The 18359-nt window shown below is 30.8% G+C and overlaps 2 protein-coding genes and 2 long non-coding RNA genes across 4 annotated transcripts; 2 read left to right on the forward strand and 2 right to left on the reverse strand.

Moving 5' to 3' along the window:
* Positions 1–290: 290 nt before the first annotated feature.
* Positions 291–4015, reverse strand: LOC121243257. Its single transcript, XR_005936086.1, has 3 exons — positions 3768–4015; positions 3129–3130; positions 291–572 (listed from the first exon to the last, which is right to left on the reverse strand). It is a non-coding gene; the product is annotated as an uncharacterized LOC121243257 (long non-coding RNA).
* On the reverse strand, positions 1084–1461 carry LOC121243264. Its single transcript, XR_005936090.1, has 2 exons — positions 1389–1461; positions 1084–1289 (listed from the first exon to the last, which is right to left on the reverse strand). It is a non-coding gene; the product is annotated as an uncharacterized LOC121243264 (long non-coding RNA).
* Positions 4016–10132: 6117 nt separating the features above from the next.
* LOC121266114 lies at positions 10133–15586 on the forward strand. The gene is made up of 5 exons (XM_041169845.1): positions 10133–10307; positions 12394–13252; positions 14199–14357; positions 14899–15144; positions 15357–15586. Exons 2-5 carry the CDS (start codon positions 12401–12403, stop codon positions 15372–15374), a joined length of 1275 nt encoding a protein of 424 aa, XP_041025779.1. The 5' UTR covers positions 10133–10307; positions 12394–12400; the 3' UTR covers positions 15375–15586.
* Positions 15587–17193: 1607 nt separating this feature from the next.
* On the forward strand, positions 17194–18305 carry LOC121237339 (protein PSK SIMULATOR 1-like). The gene is made up of 2 exons (XM_041134045.1): positions 17194–17254; positions 17372–18305. The coding sequence occupies exons 1-2, from the start codon at positions 17194–17196 to the stop codon at positions 17929–17931; spliced, it is 621 nt and encodes a 206-aa protein (XP_040989979.1). The 3' UTR covers positions 17932–18305.
* Positions 18306–18359: the final 54 nt, after the last annotated feature.

Below are 18359 nucleotides of genomic sequence, written 5' to 3' on the forward strand. Positions count from 1 at the left end.
TAAGGTATAACAATAAATTGCAATTTCAAATGGTAAAACACCAATTATAGCATTGACTAGGAAAACAAACTAAATAAATGGTAGAAAAAAGTCCTCCAACTCTTATTCACTTGAGCTACTCTGATGCACAACAGCACATCACATAGCATTACTTATTCACAACACTCTTATTACAAATAAATTAATGATTCATCACTTGCCAAAATAAAGTTACAAACTGAAATAGGTAAATAATTCCAACTTATAAGGTATCACAGATTCACAATAATAACTTGTAAATCATAGATTCAGATTTACAAACTGAAAAATCTACCAACTCTTATTCACTTCAGCCTCATTTCTTATGCACATATGACATAGGAGCCAACATTCTCATTAGAAATAAATCAATGTAAATACGTTGGCCTTCACCTTTGAATATAAGAGCCAATTCTACATTTGATAGTTACATAAGTGTGTAAAAGTTGATCTTAGTTTAAAGAAAATAAAATATATATAAACACTAATAAATCCACTAATCTTAAGTAAATTCAACTTGCCAGAACACCTAATATTAAATCCACTAATCTTAACTAAGAGTAAGCAACTTATTAATAAAATGATAAACACTAATAATAAATATTTAGTCTAAAAATGAATGAAGCACAATAGATTGAATAATAACCTGTAGACCAATAAATAAAAGTAATAAATAACCTAATAATAATAGTCAATAATAACAAACATGAAAACAATATCAACATGTTAAACCATTTCTTTGAGCACCAAGTATAAAAATAAAACATTACAAAAAATTACTTCATGTTAATGTTATCCATATTTCTCCATCACGTACAAAAACAGTGATTTGCAATATTCCCTATACTTCTACAATTCAAGTCAACTATTCAAGTAATGAAATTACCTATATGTCTAAGCTTTAAAAAAAAATCCAAATCTCCAGCAACCTTGTCTAGTTAGACAACTCCGACGAGCCAACAAGTTTTTTTCATAAAAATAATTACACCCTTACTTAAACAACATGTCCTATAAGCATACTTCCTTTAAGTATTTTTAATAGATTAATTCACAAAAAATAAAAAATAAAAATAAAAAAATAAAACAAAAAGCCAGCCAGAAGCCAATCCCCATCAACCTATGATACAAAATACACAAGATATCATTAGCAATATAATATAACAAGACAACAATTTAATAATAAATAACATTATACCAAAAGGCAAAAATATACAACCTACCAGCAATTCATGTCAGGGCAGTAAAATCTCCTTATAAGTTGGTTCTTCTCTCTACAAAATGAAAGAGAAAAAATAGTTAGGACAAGTTCCCAATAAGTTAAAACAAGTTCTAGATGGCAATGAAAAATCGCTAAATAAAATTATACTTACACTTGATATTTTTTTAAACCATGAAGTACTCGAATCCAATAAGCTTCACATAACAACATTTAAGTTGTTTCAACAGACATTGATGCACGATAAGGATTAATCACTCTGCCACCATCACTAAATATAGATTCTGAAGTCACTGTAGTAATTAGAATTAACAAAATATCACGTGTCATCTTAGATAAAATGTGATACTTTAGATCATTGACCTTCCACCACTCCAAGGCATCAAAATGTGAATCTGAATTCTCACTACAAATATATACACCTTCTTCTAAGTAAACATTCAAATCAGATTTCACTGATTGAATGGTATTAACACTTCTAACAAATGATTCAAATATAGACCTGCCACTCATCACATTCTTCCCACAACATTGACAGAACTACCACAAGAAGAACCTACATCTCGAGCATTTTCATGTCCACTTGACTCCACATTAGCTAAATTATAATTTTCAGCATATTCATCATACAATTCATGTAAGATTCTCAAGATGGTTTCCATATTTCTAGTAGCTTCAGGTTCTGAATAAATTACTGGAAAATAGAATTGAACAAGCATCATTTTAAACCTTGAATCTAAAACTGCAGCTACTACTATAAAGAAGTTACATTCCCCCTAATATTTCTCAAACTTTGTATTCATATTCACAACCATTGCTCGTATGTAATCATTTTGATCAAGAGACTTCTTGTTCAACACATATTTTATTCTCCATACCTCAGGAAGGAATAAGTTAGCAGTTGGATACTTGGTTCCTAAGATAATGTTTGTCACCTCATTAAAAACTGCCAAAATTGACACACATTTTTCACTTTTATCCAATCTTCAATGCTTGGAAAATAATTAAAATCTTGATCTCTATCTCCATATCTTGGAAATACTTCTTTAAACTATAAGGCTACTACTATCATTAGGTAAGTGCTATTCCATCGAGTAGGAACGCCAAAAAAAAGTTTCTTTGTTGGTAATTGCAACTGTTTTGCAATATCACTAAATTGCTTGATACGAGCTTTTGATGCAACTAAGTGTTTCACCCCTTCTCGAGCACAATTGACAATTTTACCAATCTCGCTAAATCCATCTTTGACCAATAAATTTGTTATATGTGCGCAACAACGGCATGAAAAAGTTGCCCCAACAAATAACTTCTTTTTCAAAGTGAAAACATTTTTGAGAACCCTTAAAACTACATCATTATACCTAGCATTATCTACTGTTATTGTAGACACTTTGTTCTTAATTTTCCAATCTGTGAAACATTTTTGAAGTACATCAGCAACAATAACCCCATTGTGTGGGGGGTGAGACATTACAAAAATTTAAGACTCTTTTTTTGTAAATGCCATCAGGATCAACAAAATGACAGGTAACAACCATATATCAGATCTTTTGACCTGAAGTCCATATGTCCATTGTTATGCTGACTTTATTCACACTTCTCAATATTATTTTCAGTTTCTTTTTCTCAATTTCATAAGTGGATTCACAATCATTTCTTGCTGTAGTACAAATTATCTTTTGACAATAAGGAGTATTAGCTCTCATAAATTTATTAAACATAACATGTTCCATCATGAAAAATGGATACTTGTGATAAAGTATCATGCGAGAAGCAAGCTCTCTTACCTTTTTCATATTATACGAGAAATCCTTCACTGTGTTCACACATTCAGGATCCTTCATGTCAATAGTTAAAATTTTTTTCTTTTTAGAAGCATCTATGTGTGGAAGACAACTAGTCAAGTGCCTATGGAAGTGAGTTGTAGAACCTGACGAAGAAATAGACAATAGGTATTTGCAAAAGTTACATTCAGCTTTCTTTACACCATTCTTAACCACTATTTTAAAATAATTCAAAACAATAGAAGTTTTCTTCCTAGGCTTCCTCTGGTATGCATATTTTTTGGGATCCTTAGGGGTACTTGGGTTTTCTTCTCCACCAATAATACCGTCAATTTCATGGTTCCCATAATTACTATCACACTCTATAAAGGTTGTGGCAGTATCATCTTCTTGTGTAGGTTCTACGTCTTCTATGAGTGGACTTGTAGATGAGCATTATATATTTTTAACATGTTCAGACATGTCTAAAAAAATATTTTTAGACAAGTAGTAGCAATATTAGACACAAAAGTAAAAATTGAATAACAAGTAATATAGTAAAAATCAAAGAATAAAAATTTAACAAAACATGAATGGCAAGTCAAAGGAATCACGCAAAAAAGTGCAAAACCAAAAGAATCACGCAAATATAAGCCACTAACAGAAAACTAAAGATTGAAAACTACTGCATTCAATTGATTTAGGAGTATTTTTAAAGAGAATGTAAGCCATTAACATAAAACAAGAACTATTTTTACATACTAAATTACATATTATAAAACAGAAGCAGAAAATCAACAACGAAAATAAACACAAAAATAACAACACTACTACCAGCACAACTAATAGTAGCATATCCACACCATAGAGAGAACAAAAAAGGAATCGAGAAGAATAAAAAAAAAAAATCTAAAGAGTTGCTCAGATCCACACCACAGAGAACAAAAAGAGAATTGAGAATAACCATACTACAAACCGGGACAAAGAACAAATACGAGAAACAGAGAAATAGAGAGAATAACGCGAATGGAAAAAAAACAGAAGAAGAAGAAGAAGACAGAGAAGAGAAGGAGATCGACAATCATAATACCCACAGGCTACAACGTACTGAAATGAAGAAAATAAAAAGGCCACCCACTGAGATGAAAAAAATACAGAGCTTAGAGCAAACTTGAGATGAAGAAAAAATACAAAGCACCACTAAGACGAGGACCCTATTTCAAAATATTAGGGTTTTGAAATTTTGAGTTTTCAATCTCACAGTCTCTCCTCAGTCCTCTCACTTTACTCACGGGCAAAACAAAAATAATGCAAAGTCTCTGACTCTCTGTGCAACCCATCCCCTCAGTCTGAAAATGTCCCACCAAGAAACTGTGTCCCGCGTCTTGCTTCGTAAAAGAGTAAAAGATCCAAAAGCTTCAAGAATCAAATTCAAATTTGTCCAAAATGAAAAAAAGTTAAAACCAAGCATCCTGAGTCTCACGTCTTGCTTTTTCTTTTTTTCTTTTTCATGCGTCACGTTCCATCTAAAGTTCAAACCGACAAGTAAGAAACTGGACTTAAAGAATAATTTACATGATGGCATGGGATAAAGATAAAGTTGCCAAAAGAAATCAATAAAGTTGTCTTGTCTATACTCGATGGAGGATAGAAAAAAAAAAATATATATATATATATATATATATACATATATTAAAAGGATCGATGGAGGATAGAAAAAAAAAAAATATATATATATATATACATATATTAAAAATCCTATTGTTTGGCAAGTATAGACAACTTGCCATAGATAAGTCCGGAGAGGGACTTATCAAAATAGTGTAAAATAAGGAGTATTTAAATCATTTTTTATTATATTGATAAGTAAAATTATTAAAATATCACATGTTTTAATTAAATTGAGAGCTTTTTTGTTTTTATAGACAGAATGATTTAATTAATTACCATCCAAAGAAATTATATATGGCTGTTAGTACCACTTATGATTGTTAGTTCATGTTTTAAGAATATTTTTCATGTTTTTGCAACTGGACACATGTGCAATGTGCTCTTACTGGCGTGTGTATATATATATGAAGATTCAAAAAAAAAAAATATATGATATATATATATGAATATTAAAAAAAAATGGTGTCGTATACGAAATGAAGATTCAACAAAAAATATATTTAAGAGTATTAAACTATATATAGTCTATTATACTATGATATTTATATAGTATACTATGAATCTATGATATATTTTAATATATATGAATATTACTAATACTAATTATTCTGTTACTAATCCACACCATTATGGCCTATTTTATATATAATATACTATTACTATAATATACTATTAGTCTATTACTATATCTTTAAAGTATAATTACTAATACTATAGTATCATATTATTAGTATGTTAGTGATTTAATATATATATATATATAATCTCTAATCTCTTATACTTGATATATATATATATTAATATATATATAAATATTAGTAATACACTAATAGTATTAGTATATAGTAATACTATTGGTATAGTACTATTACTATATGTTAGTGATAATATAGTATTATCAATAATACTATAGTGATATTAATACTATATATAGTTATAGTGATTTAGTATAACTATACGATATATTAGTTAAGTTATAGAGATTTAGTATAGGTATAAGTTATAACTATAGTCTATATTAATATTAGTATTAGTTCTAGTGATTAGCATAACTATATATTAGTATTTGCTATAGTGATTTTAATTTATTATAACTATATAATAGTATTAGTATAATCACTATACTAATACTATTATACTAATACTATTTGCTCAAATCTCAACTAAAGAATGAATGATCCTGTTGGGCGCATTGATAAATGAATATAGCCAATTGCGCCAAAACAAGTTAAATGTACTCTCTATTAATGCCGCTCCCGAGTTAGTAAGTTGAATGGTTTAAATATCTCCTTTCAAACTTATCGCTCTTGTAATCTATACTTTAAAAATATATGTACATAGTCATGACTTGGTTCTTGTAAATCGTTGTATTATAGTTATAAATATTATTTAGATCGTGTGTATAATATATGTTGTAAACAGGAAAAAAATTCTAAAAATATAGATAAATTTCTGTCTGTTTATAACTAAAAAATTGAAACATAATAAAATTGGTCAACTGGGCAGCCCTTACTAGTATTAGCCTATATGAAAGAGTAAAACTAGAAAAATAAAAAGGAAAAATAAAATATTAAAGATGTGTTATGCAAGTGAAGAAATATTACCCAATTAAATAACAAGTTATAAAATTAAGCATAAATCATGCTATCAACCAATTTAAGTCAAAACTCATATTTATGTCTCTTAACCATTTATCCATCTAAAAATAATAATAATATTATGAAATATATTATTTCTAGATATATAAAATATGTAATAATTCAACTCGATCATTGATACATTATTATTGTAAAGTAACAAAATATGTTACTTATACATAAAGTAACAAAATATTTTACTTATACAAAGTATAAAAAATAATACATATAACACATAAAATATATACAATAAAATAATATGTGTAAGAATATATATATATAGAAATATTACGAGTATTGTGACGAGTCCATAACGAATCGAGTCTAGTTTATACGAATTTTGTTCACGAGCCTACACCAAGTCGAGTTGAAATTACACGAGTTTAGCTCATTTAATATTCGAATCAATTTTAGTGATCGCAAACAACTCATTTATCAAATGAATCGAATCCTAATTGAGTTTATACAAGTCGAGCTCAAACTATTCACGAGCAACTCTATTTGTTTGCAACCCTAGATACACCTATTTCCATTAGAAGAATTGTAGAGATGAAGAGATGAAAAGATGTTGTGATGACTAATATAAAGTGATCAATGAATACAGTTTTTTTTTTTTAAAAGATCCTTTCCAATTGTAATGAATCTTTCATAATTCATTCACTACCATCCAAGGTGAATAGTTATGTCCCTCTTCGTCAGCTTGAATTTTTTTTAATAATTAATAAGAGATTTATTATCATAAATAAGCATATCTCAAGTATATATGGAATATACAAGAGAAAATACCTACATACAACGTCTAAAAAGAAAGAAAAAACTAGAAAAATTCCAACAATTCATCACCGTTCATTACAATATCCTTAACCCATAGACATAGAGTTTTAACTTTCTCAGCTTGAATCTTAGGGTGCGTTTAGGATACAATAATTCTGATATATTTTCTTCTCAAGTTTCATTCAACTACAAAATAATTATAATTTCAAATCTTTAAATTTTTTTCATCTAATCATTACTTAATCATTATTAATTTTTTAAACTCTCAAAGAAAATACAAAAAATAATATAAATTTTTTAAGATTCAAAATAAAAATTATATTAAATTTTTTAACTTTAGAATACTTTTATTCAATTTTATTCTCTTATTTTTCAAATTCAAGAAAATATAATAACTTAAACTAATTATTATTCAAAAATATTACGAGATATTATCCAATTCGTGTCCCTTTCTAAGTTCAGCTGCTGGAAATGGTATATCTTTTGAAGACGGTGGATCTACGTATAACGTCTGCACCTAAGGCTTTCACACCGCAAAACTTGACTAGTTTCATGTACAACCCACCCGTCCATCAAAACAATTTATTCTAAATTTATAACTCGTTTATAGCTATTTTATAATATTTATAAAAAATAAAAACTACTTTAAATGAAGTTATATAATTTGTATTGATTGGTTTAATATAAATTTTAAAATAGTTATAAAAAAAACTTATAAATTTAGTATTATTTTTATTTATTTGATTTGACCTTTTATTAAAAAATACAAGAAAATAAAAGGATTGGAACTTGTAACAGACCACGTAAATTCTGCGTTGAATAGTTTGGCATTTGCCTAAAAACAAACCACCATTTCATAAGGATAGTGTTTGAATGAATTATAACATATGAATTTTATTGAAAACTCTAGAGTCTATCTTAAAGAGAAATTTTATGCATCAGTTACTATTCATTTTCACACCTCATACTTGTAATTTTTTTTATAGGGTGTGAAGGTATTTTTTATAAAGTATAGATATATTTTTTTATAAAATATAAGATGTAAGATAGTAAATAGTGATGAAAAAAATTTTTTCATCCTAAAAAATAGCTTTGCTGAGTATAAAAAATAACTTTATATTTAATCGTTTAGTCTTTTTCTTCACCAACAAGAAAACATATTTTATCTTCCCCTACGATAAGAACGAGTGGAAATGCGTATCGAGTCTATCGATCCAAATGTAACAACATATTGTTTATTTCTAAAAATGTGTTTTTTTTCATATTCTTATACTAAATCACATCAATTTGAGGTGATGTGTTATATGATAATCTTTTGTCAATCGACATAAATTCAGAGTTCTTTGCCCTTTGAAGTTAATTACCTTTGTATAATAAATAAAACATTTTGAAGTATGGAAAATGAAATGAGATAAAGATTTATAAATAGTAATCAAATAATTTGAATTAAAATGTTTGATTAAATTTTGGAAAAGATAAAAAATTGAATAAAAAATATTATAAATTAAAATATCGTTATAATATTATTTTTATTTTAAAATTTAAAAAGATTATATTATTTTTTATATTTTATTTAAAAGTTTAGAAAAATTATATTGATTATATAACGATTAAATGGAAGGGGAGTGCTACTCCCACTGAATTGGTACCGCTAGTGTATTGTATTTTTTTTAAAGCATATCGGTTAGTATTTTTTTTAAATATTAAAAAAAAACAAAAATGTTTAAAAAAAAAACAGTGTTCGGTACATTTTTTCGGTAAGTTTTGTCAGTGGACAAAGCATTTTCTTAAATGAAAAAGTTAAAAGTTAAAATTTAAAATTTAAAATATTTTGTATTTAAGTCGAAATAAAATTTTGAAAAATTCTAAATGATTATTAATTTAAAGGGACAAAACTCCCTTTAATGACTATTAATTTCATGAGTATATATTTTTAGTTTTTTTTATAATTTTTTATAAAATTATATTTTAAATTGAAGGTATTTTTATAAGTTACTTTATAAAAATATTTCTCAAAATAAAATTATAAAAATATTGTATTTTTATCATTTTCTTATTTTTATTTTAATATTCATCTTAACAAAATTCAATATAAACACAATATTTCTTTTATTTATAAAAAAAATTTAAACTCAATATTTTCTATATTTATTTGTATGATAATGATATCTTTACATTTCATTGTTTTACTATTCAGTTATTTTTTCTTTTATTTTTTGAATATGGATTAAAAATCTAAAAAAATGATTTTCTTGCATAATCTAAAAAAAATAAATCAAAACAACTAACTTAATCATATAATTTAATTAAAAATTAAATTAAATTTTATAAAAAAATTGACATTTTTCTGCTTTTTGAGTCAATTTTTATAAAATTAAATTTATTTTTAATTAAATTACATTTTTTCATTGGTTGTTTTGATTTATTTTTATTTAAATTATACAAGAAGTTAATGTTCTAAAATTTTTAATCTCAATTCAAATAACAAAAATTGATAAAAAAAAAAATTGGGTAATAAAGTAGCAGCAGTAATATTACCCTTTATTCCTACGAGTTTTATGGGCAGGGCAAGTGCTTTCCTGAGCAGTTTTTTTGTTTTTTATGCCTTTGCTGAACAATTAAGGCTTTGGCTATGTTTGGATATTAAAAGTATTTTAAATATTTTTATTATTATTTTTTATTTTATTATTATTTTTTATATATTTTTTTATTATTTTTTATTTTTTATCTATTATTTATTATTCTATTATTATTTTTTTACTATTTTTTTATTACTATTTACAAATATTCTTAACATTTCTTAAATATTCTCACTATCTAATCGTAGCCTTAATTTAGATTGAATCTATTTTATCTTATTATTATAATTATTATAAATTTGTATATAAAATATAATAAATAATTTAATTTTTTAAATTTTTAAATAATAAAAATATTAAAAAATAATATTTTAATAATATTTCATTTAATTTTATTTCTTATTCTCAATTCATCTTAACTCACCGAACAACTTAACACGTTTTGTAGTTTGGCCTTTGGATTTGGTGTCTTGGTAAATTTTGGGAAATGAAGCGTAAGCGGTGACCTCATCTTCCTTACTTCCAAAAGAGTACGCGATGACACAGAGACTTGCGTTTTATCCATAAAACCCCTCAATAATCTTCAACTTCTCGGCCTCATACTCATCAATACCATAGCTGTGAGCGTTTGCAGCATATCTCCATTTTGGTACTCTCTCTCTCTCTCTCTCTCTCTCTCTATTTTTAAAAAAAGTCATATTACTGGTTCTTCTGTTCATTTTTGTTTCGTGGTAGGAGATTTAGAGCACGCTTAGTTTACACCATCGGGAATTTGGAATTTATCTTCTTGTGTTGAACGTTAAATTTTCCGTGAACGGATCCCAGGTCGTTGTTTTTTCGATTTCCGAAAGGGAAAAAAAGAACACCAGTATAAGAAAGTTACTCCTCTTTCTTTATATTATTTATGGATATGAAAGTAACCCATTATGGAACTTTTGCATCTATATTTCAGTTTTCTTAGCTTCATAACATTCATACAAGAATTGCTCACTTGTCTCCTATCTATTTTTAGTTACATATCTATGTTTTTTTACGCTGGAAATCATCCGGCCAAGCTTTAGCGATCCATAAAGACTCAAACCACATTTTATACACCAAAAGTATTTGTAAGATTACAATTGAAGTCAGTTGGAGCCATTATAATTTTAATAGAGAAATATTTTAGCCACAAAGGGATTACACAGAAGAACCAGTAACTGACGTGACTTGATATAGTAGTACGTCAGATTATAAAATTATTTTTAATGTAAAGTAGATGTAACGCATCAAGTGAAGCCACGTCAATTTATGGATTTACTTTTATGCAATCTCTATGTCTCTAGCAGTTCTCTAATTTATAATCCTGTAAGAACTTCTTCTTCCCATACCATCCGTAACCCTTCTATACTCAATCCCGGTATTCCGCAATCAGTGGCTTCTGATATTTACAGTTTCTGTTCTTACCCATTTTTTGTATCTTTGTAATTTCCTTATGCCAGTGACTAGTGAGTTACCTCAATATTTATGCTTTATTTGCAACTAACATGGCTAAAACAATTGGAGAGAGATACGTGAGTCTCATAGAATTTATTGAGCATTTTAGTGCTGCTGGAGAAATTCTCATAGTATGATAACTACTACGAGACCTATCTCTCTTCTCCTTTAGGACCTAAAGTTCGGGCAAGTACTTTAGGTGATCTAAATCCAATTAGTATTGCCAAGTCTTAAGTGTGTTAGATATAATATCAAATCAATAATTTATTCGATTATTATCCTAATTAAATACAAAGATTTCATTTCATTTTCATAATAATATTTATTTGATTTTTAAGATATTTACCTTCTTTCATATCTATGTAATTTTCTTATTAATAGGAACCTATGCTTTGAATTCTATTCACCGTGAATAATAAAATATAGAACTTAATGTTTTTCTCTCTCTAATTCTTCTTCCATTTTCTCATTCAATTTCTATCATATTCTATATTTTATCAAAGTGATGTGGGGCAAAGCTATTGATAAGGAATTTGAGGGATCGGAGGAGTGAGGAGCTACAAGAGACAGAAGTAAGGGAAAGAAGTTAAAAGAAGAAGCCAGAGAGTAGAAGTTCCGAGAGGAGGGAGAAGAAAGGGAAAGAGAGGGGGAAGGGACCCAGTCTAAAGAAGAGGGGGGGGGGGGGGGATATTTCTAAAATTCTAATTCATCAGATATTTAAATTATTGGAGTACATGATACCTTTAAATAGACTAACAAATATCTTAATATAATTAGGGCTCAAATTCCTAAATAAATTAAATTTTAGTTCTAAATAGAAGTTCTAATCCTTACTTGACTCTAAGTTGGCATTTGTTTGGGAGTAATCGTTTAGGACTATTGAGAATTCTAAACTATTACTCTATTTGGGTGGAATTATGTGAGGGGCTCAACATGTCCATGGGAATCCGGATTTCCATCCCAACCCCTATTTGGAGGGATTGTGGATTCCCTTCCCAGTGTGAAAGCGAAGGTCAGAGGAGTACGGATCTAAGAAGGGACAGAAGTAAGGGAAAGAAGATGCCAAAGAGAATAAACTGTGAAAGGAGAGAGAAGAAAGGGAAAGAGAGGGAGAACTCTTCCTGCATCATTAAGTTCTTTTTGCTCTCTTGTGGATCACTAACCTATTGTTTAGTTGTCATTATTATTATTATAACATATGTGGGCTTCACAATTTTCTAGAAATGAATTTTAAGCTCATCTGGGAATATATGGTTTGGCAGGGAAAAAATGCTACACTTCTTTCGTGTTACATTGGCAATACTGCTACTGGCAGTCAGCATAAAACTTTCACATGCTTTCCAGAGAAATGGACATGCTAAGATGAAATCGGCTGTTTTTCTATCCCCTAAGTTTGTGCTGGGCCCAGGATCGGTGGTGGACAAATATTACTATAATATTGACTTCCCAAGAGGTCACATTGCTCTCAAGAGTTTCAATGCTGAAGTAGTTGATGAAGCAGGGAACTCTGTGCCACTTCACGAGACTTATCTCCACCACTGGGTCATTGGAAGATACTATCAACGTCGAGGTGCAACAGATCCAGATCACAATGGCCCTCTGGAACTTGACAAATCTGATCATATTCTCGTGAGGAATAGTGGGGTCTGCCAGAAGAATTCTCTTGGACAGTATTATGGTCTTGGATCTGAAACACGAGGAACAGCTACATTTGTTCCAGATCCTTATGGAATAGAAGTTGGTAATCCTGCAGATATTCCTGCTGGGTATGAGGAGGGGTGGTTCCTTAATGTTCATGCAATTGATACTCGGGGCGTCGAAGATAAGTTGGGATGCACTGAATGCAGGTGTGATCTATATAATGTCACAAAGGATCAATATGATCGCCCCTTGAGGCCAGACTATAAAGGAGGCTTACACTGTTGCTATGATTATACACAATGCAGACTGAGAGAAGGCTTTGAGAGCGCTGAGAGAAGAAGCCTTTACCTGAGATATACCGTGAAGTGGCTTGATTGGGATGAGTTTATCGTGCCTGTTAAGATTTATATACTCGATGTCACTGATACATGGAAAAGATTGGACAATTCAACAGGACAGAATGCAGAACATGAATGCCATGTAAGTGAACTTACTCTAATCATACTATATACTATGATTTTTAATTGTACACGGATCTTAATTAATGGTCTCTCTCCTTTTCTTGTACACACACGTTTCTGAACAAGCGACGTGCAAGTAGAAATTTGTGAAAAAGTTGGAATGAAAAATAGCCCTGTTCCTTTGGGTTATGCCAAGGTATTTTAAACAACTAGAATAGATCAAAGTCATATTAGGAGAAAACCTACCTCTTTTTTTTTTTTTTTTTTGTGTGCGCACACATGTGAAACATTCTCAGTGATGGGAGGAAGAGAAGCTTCTAGATTTATACAAACCATGCTTATTACTAGTATTTAACCTAATTCTACTTGTCCAATAGAAATCAGATTTATGTCTTTGTGACCTCAAAGATGCTGAATTTGGTAATTTAAGACAGTGCAAGGTTATTTAGTTTATTTGTAGAACTGGAATGGATTACTGACATCAGAAACAGGCGATCTAACTTTTTATACAGGCAAAGTAGTTTTACTCTTGCCCTCTCTCTTCCACCCCCAAATGTTATCCTCTATTTTGTTAACCATTTCCGTCTTCTTGAAAAAAAAACAGGCTGCGGTTTTCTGCATTCTTCCTGTGTGCTTGAGGGTTGGCCTTTTCCCTTTCATTAAAGATTTTAGTTATAGCTGCATGTCCATGGGCCTGTTTTTGAAAATCTCATGCTTAATGATTCCTTGTCAAGGCTGATTTGCTTGTTCCAAGAAACATTGGCTTTTTAAGATGTAGGATAAGCTTTTACATCTTTGTTGTGACAACCAAGTGAATCTCAAAGTGTCATAAGTTTCAAAAGACAAAACAAAATGGTATAAACTGAATTTAGATTTCAACTGAGCTATCTTCTGTTCTGTTGTTGGCATTTTTTCTTCAATTCAGTAACTCTTTTAATTGAGTAAATAGAATTTCTTTGGTACAGGTTGAGTATGAAGTTGAATCTTGTAGGGCATCTGGTATGGCTAATAATGGGTGCACTGACACCAAAAGGGTAAGCCTCACAATGCCTACTGGTGGTTCTGTCATCTATGGTGTTGCCCATCAACATTCAGGGGGTACTGGTTCAACTCTTTATGGAGAGGTAATTTCAACGTTTAATACCATTTGTAGTAAAATGAGTTCAACATTTATTAATTTCTTTGTTATCTGCTACTTCAGTCACAATCTGTTGTCGCATAGTGTAAAACTTAAACCATTTACCAACCTGATTTGATGATCTTATACTGAGATGTATCCGAATTTGTCAACTCTGACAAGAAAAAGCCGTTCACAGTTCACAAACATTATTCCTCGAGTACTTTTAGGTCTCTATTTATTATTTTTTTATAAGTAGGTCTCTATTTATTATTAAAATATCAACTAGATAGTTGTATGCTTGAACACAGAATGTTCTCGTTGCATCTAGGCTGAGGACTTCATCATGATCTGGATTTCTCCATTTCTCTGGCAAAACTTTTTGGTTTCTCTGGCTTAGTTGGGCCATTCTATGTTTACTTTCACAAATTGTTTAACTTAACACACCTATTGAAATCTTGTGGAAATCTTCAAGTCAAATATCATATAATGAGGTGATTGAAATGTAATAGCTTCTCTTTTATATGTGTTTGTGCGTGCCATTTCAGGGTGGACGGGTAATATGTTCTTCAATACCAACTTATGGAGAAGGAAAGGAAGCAGGAAATGAGGCTGGTTATATTGTAGGAATGTCCAGTTGTTATCCTCGACCAGGTTCTGTCAAGATAAACGATGGGGAGACACTGATTCTGGAATCTAATTACAGTAGCACCCAAAGGCACACTGGAGTCATGGGGCTCTTCTACATTTTGGTTGCAGATGAATTGCCAAAGCCCTCAAAATCAGTTAATCAGGTATGAGGCTATGAGCATTTAGAAAGAAATAGAAGGCAAATTAGGATGGATAAAGAGGCAGTCGGGGTACCACTGATGTATGGTTTGATCAGTTACAGGTCTGCTATAGTGGGAGTCCTTCAACATTTTTTTAGCAATACTATATCAGTAGCAATGGTATGTCAATTCGCACGACTTGAGAACAGACCTCTAAAGTTGCTCAGTTCTTGCAGGTTTGGGAGCGGCAATAGGCGTTGCCGCCAGTGTTCTCCATCAGCTTCGGACCAAGGGAGAATACAATTACCATTCACTTTTTTCAGCTGTTCTACGAGTCTTGGTTATGTTATGAACATGGAATTTAGTACCCTTTTAGATGGCTTTATTTGTATATAGACATAAACTTGTAGCCTTATGAAGTTCTTCTGAATTCCACGGGAAATAAATAGATATATAGATGCTGTCATCTTTTGAATCAAAAGATTGGACCTTTTTTTATTTATTTTAGGATTTTGGTAAAGAAAAAAAGTAAAGAAAATCTAAAATTAAGAGGGCATAAAAAGGATCGGTTGGTTTAGATTTCTAAATAATGGAAAATGGCTCTTCCTTCCCTCTCAGATTCTATCCATTTTTCCCGTCTGAAATCTATTTCGTATATCAGCTAGTGAGGATTTTGGGATGGAAGATATAAAGTACTCAAATTTTTTAAGTTTTTCTACATATCGACCTGATTTTGTCTGGTCCTATCCAACCCAATCCCGGAACTTAGAACTGCATTTGGATCTTGGAACGAGGAGAGGGTGAGTCTTGTCCATTCTGTCCCCGTTACAACTAAAAACATCGAACACGAGGAGACATCAAAGATTGGTAGTTTGATGTTATGGGCTGGCTGTAGAAATAGTTTATACAGTTGTTTGTTCATCGTTACTCTATTTCTCGTGCGGCTCGTGCAGCTATGTTTCTCGAAACAATTGTAGTAGGATCGTTCATCTATTATTAGATCGATCACCGTATCGTACTTCACTTCCTTCACATGATAGTCTAAAGAAATACCCATCAATAGTGTTATTAGTTTTATGAGCAATGATATTCACACAACACATTTCATAACATATTTCACAACACATTTTTTAAAGTGGTATATTTTTGTAAAGTGACGTTATTTTTATAAAATATTTTACTAAAATACCCTTCATTTTAAAATATGGTTGTATAATGTATTGTAAAAAATGATGTGTGTTTATCATTTTTCATTGGAAAATCAAATAAATAAATAATATCACAAATTGTTGAAGCATTTTTGGGTCCTATCATGAAAGTTAGGAGGAGTCAGCCTAGGCCCATGATTGTGGCTTGGGCGTCAGTACGGTGTCCTTGCGTTCTTCTGTAAAAGTAAATAATAAATGAAATATAAATGAGAGAGACATAAAGACTTTCGATTTGACAAAAAACCTACATCCACATGGTGTTTGGAGGGCAAACCCTATATGCTTGGTATATAGTCTCTTATGACCTTATGTATCTCTCAATATAATAGAGATTAAAGATCCTCTTGTCCAGAGAAAGAAGATAATGTCTCTAGAGTCCCAAGATGGTAGAAGAAGCATTTCGTTAAGTCCTTGCGTTCTTTGGTAGGGAAACTTCTTTTATTGAGGCCTTCATGGAGTGGTTGGTGAGATGTCAACTTTATATCCTTGTCACCCTTTCTTTTTACGTGTCTTACTTGTCTTAGGGGTGTAATCGATTCGGTTCAGTTTGGGGGGTCATAGACTAAAAATTTTGGTCCACCATTTTTCCGGGTCGAACCAGACTGATAGCTATCGGTCTGGTCGATCCATATGAGGTAGAAATATTTTTTTCTCCTTTTTTTGGCAAATAAATTAATATAAAAATTAATTAAATTATTAAAATTAAATTAAGTGAAATCTTTATTGTGGATTATGTAACTAATTACTAATTCATTAAAAAAATAACTTAGTAAATAATGAATTATAATTATATTTATGATGTTAATAATTACTAGAGAATATCTTCCCATAGGGCCTTCCGATTTCCTTCAAATAATAGCCTCCAATGGTGGCCTGCCATATAGACACCCCATATTCGAAAGCTTGGATTGCACTGCACTGCAGAGGTAAAAAAAAATTCTTCCTCACTCCCATGTCCCTCCCTCCCGATCTCTCTCATTTCTCAAAACCCAAATTCTTACCTTTTCATGTCAGGTCCATTAATGAAAAGCTCAAAACTTGAGAAAAGAAAGATTTGGCTAATGGATTTTTTGAGTCCAACTCCAAGCTCCTAAAGCCCTCAGCAACTATGCTAGGTGCTGGAGCTTTAGCCTTACACTACTCAAATTTGATCATAGTGATGGAGAAGATGATCAAGTCACCCCAATTGGTCGGTGTGGATGCCAGGGATGATCTTCATGCAATGTTACCAAGCAGTATACGTTCAATGCTGAGGGATAGGTTGAAGGGATCCACGGGGTTTTCAGCGAGCGATCTGATTCTTGCTAGGGAGTGGAGGGAGGCCTTGGGAAGGATCTTGGGTTGGTTTTCACCATTAGCACATAATATGATAAAATGGCAAAGTGAAAAGAGCTTTAAGCATCAAACTTTGGTGCCCAAAACAAACATGATGCTTCTGCAGACGCTATTTTTTGTGAACAAGGAGAAGACCAGGGCTGCCATTATCGAGCTATTAGTGGGATTGAACTACATTTGGAAGTTCGAGAGGGAGATGATTGGTAAAGGCCTATTCGAATCCACCAACTTCAATGGGATCTTGAATGCCCTGACACGACGGGTTTAAAGGGTTGCGCTGGTCTAGTTTAGAGCTCCTCCTCCGATGTGATAGTCGTACGGTGTGCTTGGGTGGGGTGGGTGCTAAGTGCGAAGGTGTCGAAGTGGATCTCTCTTCACTGGAGGAAAACACATACACAAGGGAAAGTGGGAGTTTTGCTTTTAATATGCTGTGATGCAGTGCAGGAGTTTACCGTTCTAAAGAGGATTGGCTGATGTGTCAGCATAGCATTGGCTGCCGTTAAACTCACAACTTCGGCATTACCATTCCAAAGAGGAACTGTAGCTACTAACTTAGTACTTTAGTATTCATAATGACCTATCTTAAAATTTTAACATTTTATATGTGGTTAATGAGTATTAAATAATTTCATTATCCATAAATTATTCATACTTACTTGCAATATAAGTATCTTAAAAATATTACCTAATTACTTT

The sequence above is a fragment of the Juglans microcarpa x Juglans regia genome, chromosome 1D (assembly GCF_004785595.1).
Source record: "Juglans microcarpa x Juglans regia isolate MS1-56 chromosome 1D, Jm3101_v1.0, whole genome shotgun sequence".
Taxonomy (NCBI): domain Eukaryota; kingdom Viridiplantae; phylum Streptophyta; class Magnoliopsida; order Fagales; family Juglandaceae; genus Juglans; species Juglans microcarpa x Juglans regia.